At 44.7% G+C, this 25,644-nt stretch overlaps 1 protein-coding gene across 10 annotated transcripts in view; it reads left to right on the forward strand.

Moving 5' to 3' along the window:
- MEF2D (myocyte enhancer factor 2D) overlaps positions 1 to 25,644 on the forward strand; it is a 1,898,135-nt gene that overhangs the window by 1,745,732 nt on the left and 126,759 nt on the right. For 8 of the 10 annotated variants that reach the window (XM_069607157.1, XM_069607149.1, XM_069607151.1 and 5 more), the window contains one exon: positions 7,414 to 7,512. The exons of the other annotated variants lie outside the window; for them this stretch is intronic. In XM_069607157.1, coding sequence (XP_069463258.1) covers positions 7,414 to 7,512 — 99 coding nt within the window. The remainder of the gene's footprint in view (positions 1 to 7,413; positions 7,513 to 25,644) is intronic. 10 annotated transcript variants of the gene reach the window in all.

Raw genomic sequence — 25,644 nt, forward strand, 5'->3', positions numbered from 1 at the left:
GTCTAACCCTTTAGGATTGGGAGCGGGAATCAGGATTTCTCAGCAATGATGGAAACATTTCCAATTTGTTGGGGGATTCACAGCCAAAATGTTGCTCACCCCTTACGTCATGGTCGGTGCGCAAGATGCCACTGCCGTGACATACTGGCTGTGCCAATACCTGTGCCCACATCAAGAGACGTGGAAGCCCCACAGTACATGCAAGAAGCCTTGTCAGTTAAACACCATAGCATGTGGAACTGCCAGACCGCATACACAGAATAGTTGCAGCATGCATGGTTTCATACTCATTGTGACCTCAATGGTCTTTGGAGGCTGAGGGGGTCCGCCATACAAACAATAAGCAGCGCTCCTTCATTGTCCTGATCAAAGCGCAGGTCCCAGAGACCACTGGTGCTTTTGAATTTTCATGTTGCGCAATCCTGTGCGTCTATGCAATCCCAATGAAAGATATCTGCCCACAGGCATCGTCCTCCCTTGGCGCTTAGCCCAGTGGAAACTCCTGGGTTGCCACATAGTCGCCAGCCTTAGACTGCCTTTGCCTTCTAAATTACAAGCCCAGCGTGGATTGAGAGGGGAATAACCATCAGCATTATTGGACACAGCAATCCCAGCAACGGGGTCAAAACATCAGAAACACAGACCAGCCCAGCTGGCCTCTCTATGATTCACTGTCTGGAAGGAAGGAAGGAAGGAAGGAAGGAAGGAAGGAAGGAAGGAAAGAAAGACAAGATGATAAAGTGACTTGTTAGGTGTTTTACACCACAGGGGGAGGGGCTATAAATATATTTCTGATGTTTGTTAATCTGCTTAGAATCACATGCTGTGCATAGGTCCGACATCCAGTGGTCACTGCGGAGTATTGCATTTTGTTTTTTGTAGTCGAAAAGGGGACGTCGACAGGCGTGTCTGTAACACTATCCCTATAGTGACGTGCGTTGTACACACAATCCCTCACGCGTCGAGGTCCCTCAGATTGTTTTTTCCGCCCAGCTTATGGTCGCCTTACGCGGAGCTCCTAGAGAGACATTGCAAAGACACTTACTACGGACCTCGGTCCTCAATTTATACTTATTGTTAAAGATCCCTCCCCTCGACGTTAGCTGTGAAGCTGTTTCTCCGCCGAGCAAGTTTTCGACAGATGGGAAGAGACGGAGGAGATCCTTCGGCGCTGCCAAACACGTGGCCAGGCCTCGCCGGCCAACATACAGTAGGGAGAGTGGGGGTTCGAACTTTTATCTTCTCGTCGAGAATGTCTTTCTTTCTCCCCTATCTTTCCCTTGGGGTTGTTATCACCAGTTTTTATTGCCTCAGCTATGGAGAGGACACCTTTTAAGTTTTGCCCACGCTGTAGGGGCAAATACACTTGGAAGGACAAACACAAGCTCTGTAATCGTTGCTTGCCCCTCGATCATAAAGAGGACAGCTGCGCGGCCTGTAAGCTCTTGAAACCAAGAACTCTTAAAGAACGGAAAGTTAAGAGGTGGGCGGACTACGCTATGTCGAAGTCAGTTTCCTCACCCGCCGCCGCTGTTACAGAAAGTGACGAGGAGGGTGATAACTCGACGTCCGTTACGGAAGTCATTAACCCCCAGAAGGAGCGCTCGCGCTCCTCGACGTCCGTCCCCGGCCCCGACTGGCTCAGCTCACGCCCTGCTTATGGGGATGAACACCCCGGCGACAAGGGCGCACATAGACCCCATAGGCCTAAGCACACAACCCACGGCTCTTCTTCGTCGAAGACGAAGGATCCATCAGCGCCGAAGGGGACGCAGGGCACTCCGGCGTCTACCTTAGACCGTAAGGGTCTCAAGCCCCACCCGCAAACGCAGCCGCGACCAGCGATTGGGCTTTCATCGAACACAGGCGCTACCTCAAAATCATCCGACGTAACGCTCCATAGAGCGGCCGTCGAGGAACAACGCGTAACGCAAGCAACGTCGACACCAGAGCCCTCTACTGACAAACTCGTTGTCGAGAGCCTGGCGAGAATTGTTTCTGAAGACGAGCGTAAGCGGACGACGAAACAAACGTCGAATACCGCACAAAAAGCTATGGAAACGCCGAAAAGCGCAAAAGTAGCCAGGAACTGCCCCCTTCATCTAAGGGCACTTCTGAACTACCGGAGGGCTTTTCAGAGGGCGACGGAAACATTTCTTCGACGTTGTGGGAGCGTTCCAAGCGTTTTGAAGGTGAAGACACTGATTTCCCTCCTCTAGACTATTCAGGGGTCCCCCATGAGACCCTTGAAAGACTCCACTCTTGTATGGAGAAGATGGAAAGGTTTTTGGGAAGCCAAAACCCACCCACACCCAAAAGACCAAGAGAATGGCCCCAGGATGACCCTAGGGTCAAGATTCCTAGGCTGTTTCCCCCTTCTACAGACGCATATGACCTCACTGAAGAGGAGCAATACCTCCAGGAAGATGAGGAGTGTTTGGGTGGAGAGGAAGAACATGAGGAGGAGGGGTTTGAAGAAGATCCTTACACTAGTGCAGGAGCTTTTGAAGAAGATATAGCTACCTCGCAGCCCTGGCAATCCCCATCAGTGCAGCCTTGGCAATCCCCATCAGTGCATTCAGACCCTGATGTCTTTCACCCTTCTCCTCCCAAGGATTCACCCATTGGAATCACCTCTCCCATAGATGACCAACCTTCACTTAATGCACTATTGCGCAAGGCAGCAGCGCATTTTGAAATAGACACAGGGGAGACTCTTCCTGACATAGACTTTGTAGAGAGAGTTATTAAAGAAAAAGCCCCTGTTAGTCAGTCTATTCCGCTCCTGGCTTCTATAAAGAGAAGAATAACTCCTTCCCTTTCCAATCCGGCCTTAGTCAGAGGAGTCAACCCTCGGATAGAAAAGCTCTTCAGCCCTTCGTCCTCTGACCCTTTGTACATCAGAGGACATTCTATTCCGGACTCCCTCGTAGTTACTAATACAAGAAAGAGAGCGGGGGTACCACTATCCACTAGTGAGGCACCACCGAACAAGGAGGGCAAGAAGCTCTACGCACTTGGGAAGAGAATCACGACCTCCGCCGCCTTCTCTACTAGGATTGCGAATAACAATTCCCTACTAGCTAGCTACGCAGATGCACAGTGGAGCAAGCTGCGCAGCGAAGCAGAGGACGCACCAGAACCCCTGCGTTCACGCCTGTTAGCTATAGTCTCAGAGGGAACTCTTGTAAACCAGGGCATCATAAAGAACTCCTTAGATGCTGCAGAGACGGCTGGCCGTTCCCTGGTTCAGGGAATACTTCTTAAACGCCATGTCTGGCTGCGCAATTCGGGATTTAAGCCGGAAACCCAGGCTTCCCTGATAAATAAGCCCATAGAACAAACACATCTGTTTGGGAAAGCAGTTGATGAAGCCCTAGAACATGCGAAGAAAGAGTTTGATACCATCAAGACTCTTGACCAAATTTCTAGGCCCCCTAACAGACGCAGCTATGGCAATAGACGCTCCTTTCTTGGCCAACGCCAGCAGCAAAACCAACAGCAATTTTACTCTGCTACCAACTGGCCCTCTAACCAGGGTAGCAACACCCAGTTCAGTCAAAGAGGCCAACGGCGTGGCAAAGGAAGAGGTCGCGGCTCCAGCCCCAAAGGTTCCACGCCCAATACCAACAAATGACCCGAAGATTCGGGTCCCCTCCCATGCATCACCGGTCGGGGGCCGGCTAACATCGTTCCTTTCAGCATGGGAGGGAATATCGTCAGACCGCTGGGTATTATCCACAATAGCCCACGGATACTGCATCGAATTCAACGGTTCCCCGAAGTACAGACCCCCACGGAACCGACGCATGTCACCGGAACACCTCACTATTCTTCTTCAGGAAGTAGAAGAGCTACTGAAAAAAGAAGCGATAGAGGCTGTCCCCCTATCTTAGGTAACAGCAGGTATTTATTCAGTGTACTTCCTTGTACCCAAAAAGGACTTAACCATGCGCCCTGTATTAGATCTGCGCCCAGCGAACAAGTTTATCAAACCCCAAAAGTTTCGTATGGTGAACTTGCAGGAAGTAATCCCACTGTTATCACAGGGGGATTACATGACAACACTGGACATGAAAGATGCATACTTTCATATTTTAATGTTGCCAGCGCACAGAAAATACCTCAGGTTCAAGATAGAGAACAAACACTACTAGTTCAGAGTACTACCCTTCGGGATAGCATCTGCACCAAGGGTATTCACGAAAGTACTGGCAGTGGCAGCGGCCCACCTGCGTAGGTTATCCATCCCGGTATACCCTTACCTCGACGACTGGCTCATAACAGGGGATTCTTACGAAACATGCTTCTCCAATACCCAAAAGACCGTAGACCTTTTGTCGCAACTGGGCTTCTCCATCAACGAGAAGAAGTCCAGCTTAGACCCCAGCCAAATCAAACAATTCCTAGGGGCTCTAATTCGAACAAAGGACGGCCTCGTCTTCCCCTCCAACGAGAGGGTCCAAAACATGCTGTTTCAGATCCCCCATTATGTGGCAGGTCGAAAGGTGACGGTACGCAAAGCAATGCGCTTGCTAGGGATGATGGCGTCATGTATTTATTTGGTACCTCACGCGCGCCTGCGCATGCGCCCAATGCAAGAGTGGCTCTACAGCCAGTGGTGTCAGGCCAGCGGACAATGGGACGATCTAGTGGTGGTCTCGCAGGCCTTGGTTCTCTCGCTACAGTGGTGGACAAAAGAAAACCTGTTATTAGGGAAAACTTTTGCCACACCCGCAGTGGAAGCCACTCCAACCACAGACGCATCCCTTATAGGATGGGGGGCTCGCCTATCCCATCAGACTGCTCACGGAGTGTGGACTCCGAGCTTAGCATCCAAGCATATAAACCTGCTGGAACTACTAGCGGTGTTCAAAGCACTGAAAGCCTTTCAGGAACACTTACAAGGAAAGACAGTGATGGTCCTCACAGACAGCACCACAGCCATGTACTACCTCAACAAGCAAGGGGGCACTCACTCTCCAGGACTGTCCAAGCTGTCCCAGAATATATGGAAGTGGGCTCTCAAACACGACATGTTCCTACTATCACAACATGTACCAGGGGAACTCAATCTGCTAGCAGACAAACTCAGCAGAGATTTCCCCCTGCCCGAAGAGTACGAATGGCAATTGCACGAAGACATCGTCTTAGACGTCTTCACGCAATGGGGATTCCCGGAAATAGACCTGTTCGCAACCCTGGAGAACTCTCAATGCCAAAGTTACGCCTCCAGGTACCCTCAGAACCAGTCCAAGGGGAACGGTCTGTCGATTCAATGGTCAGAGAAATTTGTTTACGCCTTTCCCCCCCGACTCCCCTCCTCAACAAAGTGGTGCACAAGATGCACCAGGAGCAGGTTACCATGATACTAGTGGCCCCAATGTGGGCCCGGCAGCCATGGTTCGCTCACTTGATGGAGATGTCCCTATCTCCCCCAATGAAACTTCCCTGCCCGTACAACATGCTATCACAAGACAAGGGCAGGACACTGCATCCATGCCCTCAGACCATGAACTTAGCAGTCTGGCTCCTGAAATCATAGAATTTGGACATTTACAACTCCCACAAAGATGTATGGACATCCTCAGGGAAGCCAGAAAACCTAATACTCGCCACTGCTATTCTAGCAAGTGGAAAAGATTTGTCATCTGGTGTAGAGGTAAGAACATCAACCCGGTTGACTGCTCTCCCACTAACATTATTCTGTACTTGACCAATTTAGTGGATTCAGGTCTAGTGTTTAATTCCATTAAAGTCCACCTAGCAGCACTTTCTGCATACACCACTTCCCAACTTAAAGTGTCGTGGTGGAAGATACCAGTTATCAAGGCCTTCATGGAGGGGGTAAAGAGAATACACCCTCCGATAGCTAACCTAGCTCCCGGATGGGACTTAAACGTGATACTTTCTAGACTCATGGGCGCTCCTTTCGAACCCATGCACAAGGCAACTCTTAAATACCTCACTCTTAAGACTGCTTTCCTAATAGCTATCACCTCCATTAGGAGAGTAAGTGAACTACAGGCTCTTTCTGTACTAGACCCCTTCGTAACAGTTCACAAGGATAAGGTGGTTCTACGCACACACCCAAGGTTTGCACCAAAATTCATCTCGAAATTTCATGTAAACCAGTCTATAGAACTACCAACGTTCTTTCAAAACCCTTCCAGCTTGGGAGAAAAAAGTCTGCATACACTAGATGTACGCAGAGCTGTCATGTTCTACATGGAAAGAACCAGAACACTGAGAAAGACTAATCAGTTCTTTGTCTCGGTGGCAGCAGGAAGAGAAGGAGATGCAGTTTCTAAGTCCACTATATCTAGATGGATTGTACAATGCATCACTCTCTGTTACACTCTTGCTAAGAGAGAACTACCCTTCAAGCCAAGAGCACATTCCACTCGAGGCACTGGGGCTTCCATAGCATTCATTGCAAATGTTCCCCTTGAGTCCATCTGCAAAGCGGCTACCTGGAGTTCTGTGCACACCTTTACAAAACACTACTGTCTAGATGCACACTCTAGATCTGACTCCCAGGTGGGACAGGCAGTATTAAGACATCTTTTCTCTACTGTTCCTTCTCATAACCCACCGCCAACTCCGGGTACTGCTCGCTAGTCTATGCACAGCATGTGATTCTAAGCAGATTAACAAACATCAGAAGACAATGCATTACTTACCGTAAAAGCATTTCTGATGGTTGTATCTGCTTAGATTCACATGCGCCCGCCCTTCCTCCCCGCTCGGATGGAAGGAACATAGACATCCTTTCCTATATTTCTCTCTTTTCTGTACTCACGTCTAGAAGGCTCCCTCAGGGCAGAAAAATACAAACAGAGGGACCTCGACGCGTGAGGGATTGTGGGTACAACGCACGTCACTATAGGGATAGTGTTACAGACACGCCTGTCGACGTCCCCTTTTCGACTACGAAAAACAAAATGCAATACTCCGCAGTGACCACTGGATGTCGGACCTATGCACAGCATGTGAATCTAAGCAGATACAACCATCAGAAATGCTTTTACGGTAAGTAATGCATTGTCATATTTGAAAGTGTGCTCTTGGGAGGCAGATCGCCTTAATGATTTCTCTGACAAGCAAAAGGGACACAGAGATAATGGAATTGGTTGATCCAGCAATGAAAACCTATGCAATGTTTCTCACCCTTCAGTAGACTGGAATTTGCTGCACTGACTAAAGAAATAATCTGCTTTGACCCTTTGCATGCCTGTTGTAAATTGATTGCCCACACTGACCCCTTACATCTTAGTCTAGTCTCCCCAGTTCTGATGCACCCCATGAACAGTGTAATTTATTCATAATGTTGCCTCATCTCAACATTTTTCTCTGTGGAATGAACTTTCAATTGTTTGTCTAATGTCCGAGACGCTCTCTGACCCACTTCAGGGCCTTATTAGAGGGCAACTCAACGCCATGACCCCAGAGCTGCTCTCCGATTGGACCCTGCAGCGTATCAAAGAGCAGATTGGAGAACAAAATCACGATGTAAGTTGCCCATTTTCTATTCTAGCATGCTTTTCAAGATGTCTATAAAATGTTGTTTGTTAAAATGTACATGGCTGTGCTTGTGCTAAGCTGTGAAGATTAAAACGGTCTCTTTTTGGCTAAGAAAATAGCACAGGGTCAAATCTGACCCGAATGTAGAGCCACTCAGCTTTGCAGACAGCATGTGGTTTTTGGAGTGAAGGTTTTTTCAATCATTCGCTTGTCATAATATTCTTGCCAGCCCTCCTCTGTGGGAATGAAAGCTAAATTTGATTTCCTCTTCATATTTAAATTGTTCAGTGTTGGGGAACTTATGTTTATCTGAGGAGTCTTATAATCATGTGTTTAGTTACTGTAGATTAGAAACATACGTGCAGCATTATCCGTTAAAGTGAAGTGCCTTTCCTATAATGAAGAAAGTTAAATCATCACACATAAGCCTATGCAGCCTTTTCCTTATACATGAGTGCGTCATTGTGTGGTGTATAGCTTTATGTATGCAACATGTGCAAAGTGACCAACTTGACTTTGCCACATTGACATGGATATGGTATCCCCAAGTTCCCAACAGCAGCTACCTGCAGTAAATGTGCATCTCCGGTCATAGACCAAACCCTTTGGGATAAACAACCTAGAAATAAACATGTTCCGTTATTCTCCCTTTGAACAAAACCTGGACTGGATCCATGCAGTGGTTTTGCTTTACCAGAAAGGCTATGGACCAAATGTAAGACCCAGTCAGATCACATAGGCCATGATGAAGGCTGGAAAATGCATCCTGGGGCCAGATGGTAACAAGCCAACAAGAAAGGGACTACATCTCCCATAATTCCCTTTCCCCTCAACAGAGGAATACGAGGACAGGACTACAGATTTGTAATCAGGAAGGTAATGAGGGAGACTGGGTAACCCACTTGAATGGTTTTCACCTCCCCCCCCGCCCCCCTCAGTGGAGCTGTTTTTTGGAGCTTGCACCTGACAGACACCCATTTGATATCTCTAGTGGCAGCGGGAAGCCCTGTCCTCGCCCATACAGTTAATAGATACACAGGCAGGGCCCCATTACCTTCCCACATTACCAGGAATACTGGGGAAGAAAAATCTCTCTCAAAATTACCAGCACAATGGAGACCGAATCAATAGCCTTTATTCTCCATTAAAAGTAAGGGAAAGGATACCAGCACTGCACCACAGGAGTAATGCATACTGTGAGCTGTTTGACACAGAGGTCGCCAAAATCAATTTCAGAGAACAGAAACTGCCCAGTCTGAGGCAGGTGAACAAACAAGCATCTCCTTCCTCACCAGAAACAAACAGGCTGAAGTAGATGTTGGCTTCCATATTTCAAGACTTCACCCATGAACTCAGGACTGCTGAGTGCCCCTCCCATGGAGTATGTTCAGAGCGGTCATTTGACCCCTATGGCAAATAAGTAAGAAGCAAGAAGCTACTCCGTCCACACACTATATAAGGGCCAGCACCAATTATAAAGGTGTAAGGAAGTTTTGTTGTACAGAGAAGGCAAGTTGTGTTGTTGAAGAGGAAGAAGATTGCTGCAGCAGAGAAAGGTTCCTGGGTTGGCTTTAAAACCTGGAGTGGAGGAGCAGGTTGTAAAACCCACAGAGTAGAGGTAGATTATTTGGCTGGCTATAAGATCTAGAGTGAAGGAATGTGGCAAGACTCAGAGGAGGGATAACATTGCTGGGAAGATTCTAAAACCTGGAGATGAGTGGTGGGTTATAACTCCTGATGGTGAGAGGCTGATTTTACGACCTTGATTGGAGGCACTGATTGGAAAAACCTGGAGACAGAAAACTGAAAACTGGACACCAGAAACACAGAAAAGGAAGGAGTTTGAAGAGACCACTAAACAACAGGTGAATAGAGACCTGGCCACAGCCCTAGTCAATAAAAGGGCAGAGGAAGCAAATGTCTAGGCCTTTGATGAGGGGAAAAACAGAGAAGGTGAAGATGAAGGCTCTGTCCATGGGGAAGACAAAGATGGAAAGGGCTGATGCCTTGACAAGAGAAATAAAGGGTGGACAACACTGCGAGCAGAGAGTAGGAGAAAGTGCCCTAAAGGAATGGAAGGGTAGACACCCTATACTAGGAGACGGAGAAGGTGACGAGAGGGAGGAGGTGAGGACAGTGAAAGGTCCCCTGGGGACTAACCCACGGAAGTAGAACCTATTGTCCTTGTGAAGTGTCTGTGAACTCTATAACACCTTAAATACAAAGCATAAACTTGAGTATCCTCGTTCTGCCATGTGCTACAACTTCTGCCACATGTTGTTCTGGTTGGTTCAGCAAACAAACCAGGAAAATAATGGCTAATAGAACCAACATGAAGCCTGCAAAAAAGTGCTACTCTTGGTACGACTCTGATCTGGCCGCTCGGAAACGCAAGTGCAGAGCAGCTAAACGGAAATGGGAAGCTTCGGGTGTACCCTTTGACAAACTAGCCTGTCGTCTACTCCAAAGGCAATACAGACTCTCCATCCTCTTTAAAAAGAGGGTACATATTCAATCCCACATCTCTGCGGCCTCTAAACAACACGACTGAACTGTTGAAGATCTGCAAAGAACTGGCCAATCCTTTTGTAGTATCTTCCTCTTCTTCACCTATCTAAGCCCTTTTCACAGCCCTGGCCTCTCATTTTACCACTAAAACCCAGGACATCTTGTCCGCACTGTCAGCCTATTCTCCTCTCTCACCCTCTACCCCTCTCTCAGGCCCTCCTTGGGCTACCCGCACTCCCTCTCCTTCTCTCCTCCCTCTCTCATGTCACACCCAATGATGTTTCCAGACAAGTCCGGTCTAGGAAGCCTCATGCAAAAGGGTGACCCCCCTGCTCCTCCAGAAATATTAAGGACAAAATTGGTTCTCTCGCTCCAGCCTTGGCCGATTTCTGCAATCAATCTTTTGCCACTTGAGCTTTCCCCCCCTCCTCTCAAGAACTCCCTTGTGCACCCCCTGGTAAAAAAGCCTTCTGCCAAACCCTCTATTCCGGCAAACTATCACCCAATCTCTCAGTCCTTTCCTGGGCAAACTCCTGGAGAAGTTGGCTATCTCCCAGCTAACGCTCCACACTAGAGCTGTTGGTTATCTCCATGACCATCGGTCTGGCTTCAGAGCAGCCAGAGTTCAGAAATTGATCTCCTGAGCTCCTGTGAAGATCTACTCTCCAACCTTGACTCTAGCTCTCCCTCTGTCCTCATTCTCCTTGACCTATCCTCTGATTTTGACATGGTGAAACACAACATCCTGATCACTCGTCTCTGCGATACCCTGGTCATCACTGATCAGGCTCTGGTGTATCTGACCTCTTTCTTCTTGGACCAACCTTCCCAGGTTCAATTTGGGTCCCTCCTCTCTACCACCTCTCTCTCCACATGTGGTGTTCCCCAGGGCTCTATCCTCTCCCCTGCTTTTCAGTGTCTACCTGATCTCTACCTTTTCCACTAACTTCCAGTGTTGGCTCTCTTTGAGGCTACCCTCAGCCGCCTCCTCCTCCTCCGCCTCCTCGCTCATCCCTGACTGTCTATCCGCTATTCAGGCATGGTGTGCCTCTAATAATCTCTGCCTTAATGCCAGTAAGACTATGATCCTTCTCATTGGGACCCCTGCTCTGGCTTTTCTCCTCTCACTCTGGCCTGTCTCCCTGGGCCCTATGCCCTCACGCTCTTGTTAGGCAAAAAACCTTTGGGTCATCTTCAGCTCCACTCTCTCCTTCTCTCCACACATCACAGACCTTGCTAGAAAGGCCCATTTCCAGCTCCACCTCCTTAGAGGTATTCTCCCATTCCTGCCTACCCCCAGAAGCTCACTGTCTCCAGAACCCTGATTCTCTCTAGGCTGGACTTCTAGGTAACAGCCTATTTATCATTGTGCCTAACTCTACTCTTTGCCCTCTACAACTCATCCAGAACATGACCACAAGACTTATCTTTGGTCTCAAGCCCAAGGCCTGCATCTCTCTGGCCCTGACATCCCTCCACTGGCTCCCAGTGGCTGCAAGGATCAAGTTCAAGACCCTCTACATCGTCCACAAGGCTTTCTGGGGCAGGGGTCCTCACTATCTCCATCTCTTGCTTCCTAAGTACCTTCCTACTAGACCTCACCGCTTGTCTACTTCTAATTCTTTGCAGGTGAGTTGCTTCTCCAAGCAGAGATTGGGGGGTAGATTTCTCTCCTCTGCAGGTGCCTCCCCCTGGAACGGCCTCCCTGTCTCGCTCTGCCTTGAGCCGGATCTCAAGTTCCAGAAGCTCCTCAAGACCCTCCTTTTCTCCTCTTCTTTCTCTCTTCCACTCCCCTGCTAACCTTCCTTTGCACCTGCACCGTTCTGCTGACTGGCTGCTTGGTGTTCCTGGGGCTTACAGGACACCAGCCCCCCACCCCTATAGTCCAGTCCCCCTGCACTTGCCTGCCGGTTTTCCTGCACTGCTGCCGGGCCTCCTTTTCACTACCGGTTTGTGATTCCCCTTGGAGTCCCAGCCTTCCTTGCACTTAATTCAGGGCCCTGCTGCTCTGGGTGCACTTCTCCCCATACCCTCTTCCTTGCACTTCTTGTCTGTTATAGGTCAAGTAACCTTTTTTGAATCGATTTATAAAGATCGGTTTGTGATCGCACAGAGCAGTCTTTCTATATTAAACTCTCACGCCCCTGCCGCATAAGAGTGTGCGCGCAGGGGCTGACGGGCTCAGCGGGACCCAGAAGCACAGGACGAGGAGAACTGGTGAGTGAGTGTGTTGTGTGTGGGAGGCCCTGGGGGTGAAAACCCCTGAATATATATATATATATATATATATATATATATATATATATATATATATATATATATATATATATATATTAAACTCATTTTAAAGCACTAAAGAGAAAAATACCTTTACAATGCTGGTTTTACGGTCAATGGAAAACTGTTCATTTGTAAATCAGTCTTTTTCTCTTGAAAGCTTTAAAATGAGATCTTTTCATGTGTGCGTGCTTGCACGATCTAAATGATACTAGGCCTAGTAAGGTTTTTTGTCTCGTCATCCCTTGTTCCCCTGCCCTTGCCATCTTGCGCCTTGAAATACTTTGTGTATAGGCACATTGTAAATGACATATCAGTCAATAGTCTCTTAACTTGAGTAATAAGCAATCAATTCCCGTATGACTGATACTGGACTGAAGCTCTGCTACTGAATCTGCACTACTACCAACTCTTCTGGAGAAGACATTGAAATATATCTCCTGGATAAACTAATAGGGAGAATTCCCCACTACTCCATGTCTGTGGGATCCATGAGCAAATGACCACTATTTTGCACAGACAAAGTCAATAGGAACTAGTCAAATTCCCCAATGCCATTATATGTTTGCTTTACATATGCTCAGATATTGTTTAATTGCACCTCCTCTTTTTTGTGTGTTATGGATAAGCTAAACTTTCACCTTGCATTTACACTACCAACAAAACTAACATGTTGAACTTCCTGAAATGCTGCACTCTGTTCCACTTTATCGTTTAGGCAGGAACACATATAAGTACTCGTGATCACTGCGTTGGGACCTACATCATAGAAATTCTGTAGTGTCCACCTAGGGTTGCCACCTGACTCCGTATCAGGAGTAGGCACCAACTTCTCCATTCATTTCCAGCTTGGAATTGTTGGGTCGGTTCAATTGAATAAAATGGATCGACATGCAAATTACTTTACTTTATTTTAAATATTTATATAGCGCGGCTATGGACCCTGAGGCTTGAGGGCGCTACAAGACATAACATCACAATTAACAAATAAAACCACTACAAAAGACACTTAAACACAGTTAAAAACCATAATATCAGGATAAAAACAAAAAGAAAAACAGCAATATTAGTTAAAAAGGTAGGTCTTCTGTTGTTTATTTTTAAATCTCCTGAGATTCAATTCCTCTTAGCTCTGGCGGAAGAGAGTTCCAGACTTTAGGCCCAATAGCAACAAAAAAAAGCTGAGCTGAAAACCTTGACAGTTTTGCATTTTGGAACGAGTAACAGATGCTGATTATTTGTTCTCAAAGCTCTGCCATTCATTCTAGCAGGGAGTACATGCTGTAGGCTGACATGCACATTTCCCTGTCTGCATTTTTGTACTATTGTCCGGGTTCTGAATAAGATCCTAGACTCCACAGGTAGCCAGTGAAGTGTGTCTGGCTGCCGTGACATGGTCTCTGAGCTTGAGTCTCATAAAAATTCGTATGGCTCCATTTTGACAGACTTGAATTTGTTTTCGATCAGCTTTGTCTATACCCATTAGCAGACCCGAGCAATAATCAGTGTTTGCACCTATAATTGTTCTGGCAATAGTTTTGCCATTGTCTTGTGGAATAAGGGGTCTTAGATGTGCCAATAGTTTTATATAATAAGCGCAGAATGAGACCAGACTACTAACATTTTGATCGAATGTGACGCCTAGCGTCTTCACTTTTTTTTAAGGGAGTGATCATTTCCTCACCTAGATGAAAGCTATCGTGAATTGGGCCAAGTTTTGTCAGCATGTGAGTTGAGCCAATAGCTAAAATCTCAGTTTTGTATTTGTTAAGGGCCAGTTTATTATGAACCATCCAGGTTTCAATAATGGCAAAGACTTTAGTAATAGCAACTTCATCGAGATCATGCGAGCTAGCTAACAGGATGACACATTGCCTGTCATCTGCATAATTGGTAAATATCACGCCATCTTGATCCAGCATGGCAAATAGAGGGGCGGTGAAAATATTATAAAAGCACAGAGGTGCAAGCCCCTTGAGGCACCCCACAAGTGATGGTAATGGGCGCAGATTCAGCCTCACCACAGAACACCCTACTGTCATGATTGCAAAGGAAAGAAGAGACCCATTTAATGGCTAAGGGGGAGAAATTAGCGACCTCATGTAACATGGTGGACATGATTGAATGGTCCACCAGATCAAACGCTGCGGAGAGATCAAGCAGCATAAGCAAGGAAGCTTCTTTCTTATCCATGTGAGCCAGAAATTTGGTTTTGAGTTCCAAAAGAGCCGTCTCAGTTCCAAAACTAACACAGAACCCAGACTGATGGTCATTTAGTATAGGATATGTTTTAAGTGTTCTGAGATCTGTTGGTAAACCACTCAGTCTAGGATCTTTAGTAAAAATGCTGTGTTAGTGATTGGCCTATAATTATTAGGAAGGTCAACTGACAGACCTGGCTTCTTTAAAATGGGCATGACCCAAGCCTTCTTAAGATCTTGAGGTACCGTGCCTGTTATGGAGGCATTAATGAGTTTGCAGATTGCAATTAATAAGGTAGGGGAACAAGTGAATATCATTTTTGCACTTGGTGGCTTTAAGTTGTTTGATTATGATATCTACTTCTTCTACCGAGTTTGGCGAAATGATAAAGACTGGAATAAGTGGGGATCTCTCATAAACCGTTTTGAAGTTTTGTGTTCATTATGCTTTATATTTTTCATTTTTTCAGCAATGTTTTCCTTTAATAGTATGTAATTTGTCATGCATGGCTTATTGCATCACGTTGCACCATATTTCTTTATCTTTGATATTCCTCTCTAGTATAGAATGATCAGTGGACTCCTTCTCTTTTAGGATACAAAAGAGTTCCTTAGTATATAATTGGGAATTTGGTATTGTTTTATTAAAGAAATGTCTTTTAGCCTGGATAGCTCCTTTGCAGTTAGTGACTGCAACCTTGTATTTGCTAAGGTGCCCCTGTGTCCTATTAGATTTCCAAGCGTGGAAATTCTTGAGTCAGTGATTTCAGAAGTTGCAATTCAGGCGTTACGCTTGGTTTCTACCTTGGGTATTTTCTTTTTGAGCAGAGCTAATATATTAGCACTCAACTCCAAATTTAATGAGATGATCCTAGATAGCTCCTCTGGAGTATTTGCTTTAGAGGAATTAAGAGGGGTGTGCAATAGTTGTTCAACTTTATCAATATTGATATTTTTTAAGTTGCGGGATAGGATTTCTGTGCCCTTTAAACAAACATTTACGTTTTTTTGGGAGGTCCGTGGTAATGGAGAACCAAACGAAAGAATGGTCAGACCAGGAGCATGGTAAAACCGATACTTCACTGGATCTGATTTTATGCCCTGCAACCCAGTCCAGAGTATAACCCAGATTATGGGTAAGTACATGGATAAATTGCTTAAATCCAAACACGTCTAGTACATTTTGGAGTTCAAATGCGTCTCTGTCTTCCTTATGATTAAGCCAGAGATTGAAGTCTCCCATAATCAAATAATTTGAGTTGGTTTTAAGAGAGGAAAGAAGAAAACTAGAGATGTTTGTCAAGAAATCTATAGTTACAGTAGGAGGTTTGTACTCTCAGCTTTTAAGCCAACTTTGATATAAGAGGGAGTCAACACCTTCCATGATGTGTCCCTTAGTTTCCCAATTGTTAAAATATTCCTTATGAATAAAAGCAACACCTCAGCCCCTGCCCTCCTTCCTGTCACTTCTAATCATCCCATATCCTGGGGGGATGGCCAGGTTAAGGGAGGGCCCTGCAGCTGAATGTGCCCAGGTTTCTGAGAAAGCGCATATGTCAGTGTTATTTTCTTCCATGGGTGTCACAATCTCCACAGCATGCTTCACTAGTGATCTTGTGTTCAAGAGAAGCCATTTAAAATCAGAATGAGGAGTGAACAACCTCTTGGGCCCAGTTTCACTAGTTTCTGCGTCAGTTATTATGTTGGTATCAGAATTAGTTATTATGGGTTCTCCAATAAAGGGGATACCGATAGAGGGGAAGGGTTTAGAATCTCAGCAGTGGTGCTCTGGCTTAGAACAGGAAAGTCTGTTCAATGTATTAGACTAGAAGGGGGGGATTTAGTAGGATTAGTGGGTAAGGCAGGCCTAAATCCTCCACTGCACGATCATCGTCACAAACTTCTGGCATGTTATCCAATTTATTAATACCATTTATAGTATTCTTTAGTGAATTTACTCTGAGTAGCTGCATCAATTGCAGTAAGTACCTCGGCTAAGCCCATTTCTTAGAGAGAACTGGAAACACTGCAAGAGCGAGAGCGTCCCAGCGTGGACTAGTGCAGACTAGGCTTGTCGTGTGCGCACAGGCGCATTCGCGCCGTGTTCGGGAATAAATGCATGTCACAGAACTACAAGCCTATCTGGGTTATGTAGTTATGTGAGGCTTGTAGTGTGTGCAGAGTACCAGAGTACTCTGTTTTAACTCGCACTTACAAATTAGCACAAAGTAAGTTAGGATGAGGGCCTGCCAACAAATTAGGTGTGATTTCTAACCTATCAAACACGAGTAATAGTAAAATCAATATAAAAGATTTCAAAATGGTGAAAAGCACTGCAACAAGAAATGGATTAACAACAATTACTACAAAGGGCAAAACGAGACTAGAGAAGCCTGTCCCTTAAACACCTCTAGCGGAGACTAGTCTTCAGATAAAAGCAAAGCCAGTAGCGGCATTGTCTCACTCATGTCATATGGCACCCTAGTCCAATCTCACATTTCAGTATGGCCCTCACCTGCCCCATTCCCTGTTGCAAAAATAGTGAAAATGCCTAAGGTTGAAAGACTTACTTTTTCCGGTAAGCAGATGTGGCCAGCAATTGAGCTTAACAGTTTTAAGGGGGGGGGATTGGGAAAGAATATCTGTAGGGGTGGGGGGAGTAAGTTAAAAATGGAAAGCTGTCCTCCCAAACTGATTCAACAATAAAAATAAAAGCCACAGAAATGTAGGTACAAATTCCTCCTCTTGGGGCAACTAGTTATGAAATAGAACAGCCAATATTGTGCTCCGCAATGGTCATTGTGAGAAATGGAATAAATTTGATGAACTTCAGACGTGGTTAAAAAAATGCATTTTCTTAGGGCGAAACATACAGTAAGACAATTATTGGATATATCCATCAAGTGGTATGTGCATCTTCCTGCCCCATTTTGGGCGGAGCAAAAGGATAATATTGTTAAGGAACATCGTAAACTGTGTCCCTGCACATTCCTTTGTTAGACATGGTGTATGCAAGATTGTTTTCACCAGTTGTAAAATGCCAATTTATTGGAGTTACAGAATGCAATAAATTGCAAATGAGAATGTTATGGGTGACAAAGGTTGGTTACTTGAGAGTATCGAGTTGCTGCTCACCTAATTGACTTGTATTCACAACAAAATGTATCCCCACTCACCTCTGCTTTCAGTAGCACTGTGGACTAGAGAGTAATACAGTGTTTTCCCTCTATATTTAATTACATCTTTCACTTCAGACATTTTCCCTGTTGCATTTCTGATTTCTAGTTTGTTTACATTCTGGGAACTCATTTCTGTAGTTTCCTACATCACTTTCAAGACCGTTCTTGCCTGCTTCGCAATTTTATACCATCATTGTATTTGAAGGTCTCTATGAGCCACTATAAATATATTGAGCCACTAGAAATATATATTTTGGGACTGTTAAGTCTTCACATATGTGGTTGCTGCAGAGTTCCCTCATTTTCCTGAGAGTCTAATGCATTGTTTATTTTAATGTGCATCCTTAAGGTGTGTCCCCTAGTAATAGATACTATCCGATCAAAGGGAATGTGTAAAGCGACATGCAGCTGCCTTTCTATTCCTTTCAGATCCCTACTCAGGATGACTGCAATAGCATAATCCTTTATGCCACTACTGGCAAGGTGAGAGCTTTCTTTTTTCTATAAATAGGCACAACTGCCACAAAGAACCTATGCAATCAAACAGACACTCCGTAACAAATGGGCTGTACGTTGTGTAATCCATGCATTGTTTCACAACAATGTTTTTTTTTTTTTTTAACAGAATCCTGATGTGTACCAGAATCCATTGTCTAGAAAGCTCTCACCTCAATGCTTTCCATTATTGAATAGAACAATTACATAATTTTAGGGAGAACATTTCTGGGTTTAGAGCATTTGGTTGTGTTTCACGAAGGTGGGCACAGAGCGATCATATAGCTTAATTGTATGTAACATATACTGTAATCCCATTATGTCATATTGAAGTGTGCATTCAAAAGTTACAAATATGATTTAAATAGACGAAATGGAGATTCATCTTTGATTTAATCTCGTAAAATTCGAAGAGCGAAAAATAAAGATGCTTCTGAAGTCAGTGGAACAATGTATGTACTTCGAGAAGCATTGCAAAGGTATTTTCGAATGGATTGTGTCCTCCCACATATTTCTCATCTCATATCATCTCCATATTCAGCTTCAGCTGCTTCAGAACTTTTTCCAGCAGATGGTGCTGCACGTCTATGCCAGTATACTCGATGTCCTTCAGAGGCCTCCGTCTCGATGTCGAGGTCATTGATGGTATAAAGCAGCACACCTGCTTTGACTGTTGATAATATTAACTCAAAGGTTGATCTCCAAACCTACACATCGTGGGACCTAATCTAAGCTTTTATTATGCTCCCCCTGACCATGACTAGACCTACACCTTCCTCTAATTGGGTTAACCTTCTAGTTTCCTTCCACCTTTTAAACTAACTACCGGGCAATCTTGTAATGCCTCCTCAGTCAAAAACCATAAAACTGACTAAATTCTTGCCACAACTAGATTTGGGAGCGAATAACCTGATTTCTGTCGAGATCTCCACGGTCAGGATCTCCTGTACTTTAACTCCTAAACAATGGATTCAACGATTTGCCACAAAGCCTACACCTAACCAACCCTGCTCTACCTTTGTTAGAAACTTTAGGCATGTATTCAGACTGAACAAAAAGTACATACCATCCTCCAACCGTAATGACAAACCTAACCGAAATATGTGTTCTAAGAAAAGCCTTAATACCAAAATTAACCCAAATCAGGGAATATATAATAATAACCTGACTCAAAAAACCTTCATCTCATGCCCTTAACCTTCCAGAGAACAAATCCCCATATATCAAAGGGGCTCTTATCACTGCAAGATCCATGGTAGCCCATGCATTAGACATTGCCAACCTGAGTACTACCAAATAATTAGACTTTTTAGCAATAACTGAGACGTGGCTCCATGCAATGGCAGGACCCTCCCTCTCACTTGCTATTCCAGACAACTATACTATTCTGAGGCTAGATAGAGATACTTCCAGAGGTGGGGGCATTGCCTTCATTGCCAAATCTAATTTGGGACTAAGCATGTCAACACCCCCCCTTCACGTCAGGTGAACGCTTGACAGTTAAACTGCCCCTCTCATGTTCGTGCACTATAACCATGCACCTGTTATATAGACCACCGGGCCCTATAGGAAGACATTACAGCAGTACTCACAACCAATACTAAATCTATATCTCAAATTATATTACTCAGTGTCTTTAATCTTGGTCTCAATGACCCAAATGATCAGCCTGCCTTGGCACTCGCTAAAACACAATAACGGAACTAGGCTTTACGCAAAGGGTCAAATATGCCCACACACTCTAAAGGTAGAACCTTAGACTGGGTGGCTGACCTCAATTGTGAGACCTTAATAACATATATTGAACCTCACGCCTGAACAGATCATCACCTACTAACCTTCACTATCCACGATAGCCCACTGCCTACCAGGACTAACCGCCTGGCGTCTCCACAAATCACCAGAAATAAATGCAACATAACAGTGGATAACTTGCTTCCACTTCTCCATCCTATTATGAATCCTGCGCCTGCCAGCGGTGACCTGACTTATACAACTCTACAATCACTCAAGCCATAGAAGTCATCGCACCTCTAAAAATGTGCAAAGACAAACCTAGAGCCCACCTCAATTCTTGGTTTACCCCTAATCTCAAAACTGTAAGGGCTGAAAAAAAGAAAGCTAAAATCCTCTGGAAAAATCACCCGACAGATTTAAACAAAAACAATCTACAGAAAGTTACAGCAAAATATAAAATGGAGATCATCCAAACTAAACGAAATACATACAATGACAGGATTAAGAAAGCTAGCTCCAGTACAAGAGACCTCTTTGTTATCCTAAGAGAACTGGAATCCCCTATTCAGCCAGTTGACGAGTGCACCAAGGCTAAGACCTGGTGCACCAAGGATAAGACCTGGTGCACAAATATTCAAAATGCATTATCCAACAAAATATCCCTTCTACCAGTAAAAATAGTAGCAAAAAACTAAACCTTCCAAATCCCTTTACTCCACAGAGATCCCAGTCAGATTCTACTAAACCACCCAATCATTTCAAATATGCCCAAGTTTCTTTCCAGGAAGTGAAGGACATCATAGCCTCCCTTAAATCCTCCAGATGTCAGGGAGCTATCTGCCCAGTTTCTTTCCAGGAAGTGAAGGACATCATAGCCTCCCTTAAATCCTCCAGATGTCAGGGAGCTATCTGCCCAGCATCTATATTTAAAGAAGCAGCTAGCAACCTAGCCCCGTTCATCAGACACTAATTAATTGATCATTAAAATCTGTCCCGAACAACCTTAAGGATGCCTGGGTCCTCATGCTTTTAAAGAAACCTATACTTGACCCGTACATTCCGACTAATTATAGACTGATTACAACAGTCCCCTTTCTGTTAAAAATCGTTGACAAGGTATCCTACCTCCAGATACAGACATACCTAGTGGCTAACAATCTTTTGGGGCTCCGGCAGTCTGGTTTTAGACCCAAACATGGCATGGAAACAGCCTTGATAGATCTGAAAAACCAGATCGAGGAGCTAAAGGACAAAGGGAAACTGGCTCTCACTCCTCCTGTTACTAAACCTCTCTGCCACGTTTGACGTGGTGGATCATAAAGTGCTTTGTAAGCACCTTTCTACAGCAGCCCACTTCTCCCCAGATGCAACCGCCTGTATTCAATCCTTTCTGGATAATCAATCTGAGTTTTTTCACCCACTGCATTAGCGGAACCATCACCTATAAAATATAGAGTACCGCAGGGCTCGTGTGTTTCACCTGCAATGTACAATATTTTCACAAAGCCTTTGTTCGATGACCTAGATAATGTGGGTGTCACCTACACGAACTATGCAGATGACACCCAGATTCTCATTCCCATATCTGGTGACTATGACACGGACTTGGCCTTGGTGAATAACATATCTCATCATTCAGACTTGGATGGCATCTCACTGCCTCTGTCTGAATGATGAAAAGACAGAGCTCTTACTCATGGGAGTCCCAACCAGACTCAACAAATTAAGCAAACATTTTCAATCATTTAACATTGATGGTATAGATATCAAAGTGGCTAAGGAGGTAAAAACTTTGGGTTTCTACTTAGACTCAGCCTTCAATATGTACAGGCAAGTCAATGCCTCAGCGACATCATATACTTGCAAGTTAATCCACGCTTGCAAACCGTTTCTATCTACAGCCAGTTGCATTACCCTAGCTAGAGCACTAATTCTCTCGAAACTAGACTACTGTAATGCACTCTATCTTGGCTCAAGCAAGCATTATTACAGAATAATACTTGAAGAACGGCGCTAAGCATTCCAAGAAGGCAACACATCTGAGGTCAGACGCAACAGTAACTCACTGTCAATCAAGGATAGGATACAGTTTAAAGCTGTAACTCTTAACCACGATGCCTAACCAACAAGGCCCCTAAACACCTCAGAGATAAATATTCTAGAAATACATCTACATGCCCTATGAGGACCGCACACTTGTTTTGTCTGAAAGTCCCCAGATACAAGCTCAAGAAAGTAGGGGGAAGTAGGTTTCCTGTCATCGCAGCCCAGTTATGGAACTCCTTGCCTACTACCTTAAGAGCAGACGCTTCATTCTTCAGCTTTAGCAGGAAAACAAAAGCTGGCTCATTGCTCAGGATCTATAAGTGGCTACTCTGAATGATGACAGTATATCCATGTAAATGTGCTTGTATATGCCCGTGTTTTAATAATGTTAAATCTACTGTTTAAATAATATCTTGCAACCGTTCCTTTACGTATCTATTTTAATTGACTTGTATTATGTAACTTGAAGAAACATGTAACGCGCCTAGATACCTCTGGGTTTTGAGCGCTATATAAATAAATAAACGAAGCGCGCACAGCGATCGTTGGCTTTAGTTCTGTTTTTCTGCGAAAGTTATTGCTTCGGATACGTTGCGCTTCGGTTCCCTATCGAGCATCTTCGAGTAAAAATCTTAAAGTATGGCATCATCATCGGCATCTTTGACGAGAAGTGCCAGGATTGTGGGGCAAAAATGTCCATCGGGTATGTCTGTGGTGCCTCGGTTGCTCTCACGCTCGTCATCAGACGAGTCGAGAAATATTTCTCTTCGTCGAAAGAAGACAAAATGATTGAGATCACGCAGTGGTTCTTACCACTCGTCACCTTCACAGCGTTCATAGAAAAGGCACCATAGGTCGCCGTCTTTGTCATCCCCAGAACAGTTAATGCCCGATGAAATCAGCCTCTCTGGCTGAGTGGGAGAAGTTCAGAGTTAAAATTATGCAAGTATTCGCGAATGCGGCCTTGATCCCCTCGAAGACTTACAAAAGCCATGCCCAGGTTGAAAAATTTGACAAGAATAAGGGCAAAACCTGTGTGGCCTCGGGCAGGGGAGGCAATGAAAAATCCTTGAGAGCAGTCCAAGGATCCTTAGATTCGAGACAAATCTTCCTCGAGGAAGAAGCGCTGAAAGACTCCTCGACGGACCATAACAAGTGCTTGCCACCAAAGGCGTCGGACAAGTCCTTGATGCCGAAAGCATCGACTGTGTTGAAGATTTCGGTGCCACCATCAACACCTTCGAGGATTATAGAAAAGTGTATACACCACTACCAAGAAAGGATTTTTTTGAGTCACTTTCTTTGATTTGAGTAAGCAGAACATTCCTCTGATGCACAACCTTTTGGTCTTCAATATGTAACACCTGGGTCCCTGAACCCTTGATCTCAGAGGAATCCAGGTTAGAAAATGTACAGAAATCCCTGCAAAATGCAAGCAAACTAGATACGTCCCCAGAATTAGAGTTTGGGAGACCTGACCATGCTGAAGGGTGTTACAATGTTCAGGGTGGTGGATTACATGAGGTGGAAAATACCTACACCAATATATGAACAGGATGATCTTAATGACATCTTAGATAAAGGACCCTAGGAGGATCCTATTATTCCTTTTCATGTGACATTGCAAAGGAGTGCAACCAATTAAAAATAAGGATGTTGGTCTTACTGTCTTTCGATGAAAGAAGAGATTGTGAATTCACTTCACTAAGAAATTTTAATAAGCAAAAAAACCTGTGTGTTTTGGAGTATTAGACCAGGACCAAAGATAGTCAAAGACAACTGGTAGTCAAGGGTAACCCCTATTTCTTTGGATTCGGAGGTCTGTTTTTGGTATGAGCTCCGTTCCTAGGTTTGTTAAGATCACGATCCCCTTTTATGTTTGTTTATTGATTTATATTGCGGGCCAGACCCGAAGGTATGAGGGCGCAGGAGCAGCAGGAATATTCTCAGCTTGGTTACAGTGCTGTACAGTAATTACAGTGTATACATAAGTAGATACATTTTCAGATGGATACATTGATATACAGAATATAGGTATACATATTTACATAATTAGCAAAGTTGGTCAGTAGTTAGTGATATACAGTTAGCAGGTGAACATATTTACATGGATAGAACGGAGAGGTGGCGAGGTCAGTTATTGGTCCTTATTCTTTAACCATTGTAAGTACGCCTAAAGTGGGGATATGTTTGAGGTGTCCTTAGGGAGGGTAGTAGGGAGTTCCAGTGTTGGGCCGCTTTCACCTGGAAGCCGTTACCGCCCATTTTAGTTAAGTTGTATCTAGGAACTGTAAGAAGGTTGGTGTTGGCGGATCTGGTGGGCCTGTTGGGGGTGTATCTCTTTATTCTGTCGGCAAGGTAGTGAGGGGCTGCATTGTTGAGGCATTTGTGAGTTAAGGAGGCTACTTTGAGCAGAATTTTGTCGGTGGTGGTGAGCCAGTTGTGAGTTCTCCTGATGTGGAGATGTGTTCTCTCTTGGGGATGCTCAGCGCAGCTCTGAGAGCATTATTTTGCAAGGTCTGGATTTTATTAGTAACCTGTTTGTTGGCTCCTACATAGAGGGTGTTACAATAGTCCAGTTTTGATAGTACAAGGGCTGGGATCAGACTGCGGTCTGATGTAGGGATCTCCCCGATCCGTATTTGTCTACTCAGGTTGCAAAAGAAGCCGACCGGTTTCAGTGGTATAAAGGTTGATTGTCACCACTTTCTTCATGGCTAGGGACACGCACCGTTTTAGTGTGTGGTCTGATTTCTTCTTCTTATTTGGCTGAATCTCTAGTATTCAGGAATAGGAGGTTGCCCCAACAGAGCTGAAAAAAACTCCCATCTTCAGGGTCCTGGATTCGAGCAGGAACAATTTCTTACAATGTTCCGAATCGACAGTGTTAGCAATTTCCTTGTAAACCTCCCAAGTAATGAACGCGCAAACGTCGTCCCACAGCCAGCATTGAATTTTTTATTTTTTATTGGTTGCACTCCAAAAAACGCAAATAAAAAAATGAATGTTTATTTGGAAAACACCAAAAATAAACCAGAATGTGTGGAAACCTGAAGGCAAAATAAAGGAACTTAATACTATGGATTTACTCCTAAAAAGAAGCAATAGTTGAATAAAATGTACTCGAATCCAAGTGTGATATGCCGATAGGGAAGATTTGAGGTATTGATTCCCAATCCAGGTTCTAGTTTTGTGGATACCATTGCAAAGGAGTGTAAATACAAATTGGGAGAAGCCAGAATTAATTCTGGCAGTGAACAAGAAACTAACATCCAAATACAGGGGGTCCAGTAGTGATCCCAGTTATCTTATGAAACATCCCACTCTTGAAAGTTTAGTGGTACAGGCTGCCACATCCACCTCAAGACAAAATGCATACCCGACTATTGCCCAGACAGAGATGACAAGCGTTACAACGCTTTGGCCAAGAACGTTTTCTCTGCTGGAAGTATGGCCCTAAAGTCAGCGAATGCTATGTGCACGTTGACCAGATTCACTCATACTATTTGGGAATGTGTAGCAATGGCGGCTGAGCATATCCCCGAAGGGGAGGAAAGAGACAGATTTGTAAATCTAGTCAAGGATGGGAAGGACGCAATGTGCGAATACCTCCAGACAGGTCTCGACACTGTTGACCTTATCAGCAGGGCCATGGCGGCTAATACACTAATGCACAG

Source organism: Ambystoma mexicanum, chromosome 1p (assembly GCF_040938575.1).
Source record: "Ambystoma mexicanum isolate Mex_15411 chromosome 1p, UKY_AmexF1_1, whole genome shotgun sequence".
NCBI lineage: Eukaryota > Metazoa > Chordata > Amphibia > Caudata > Ambystomatidae > Ambystoma > Ambystoma mexicanum.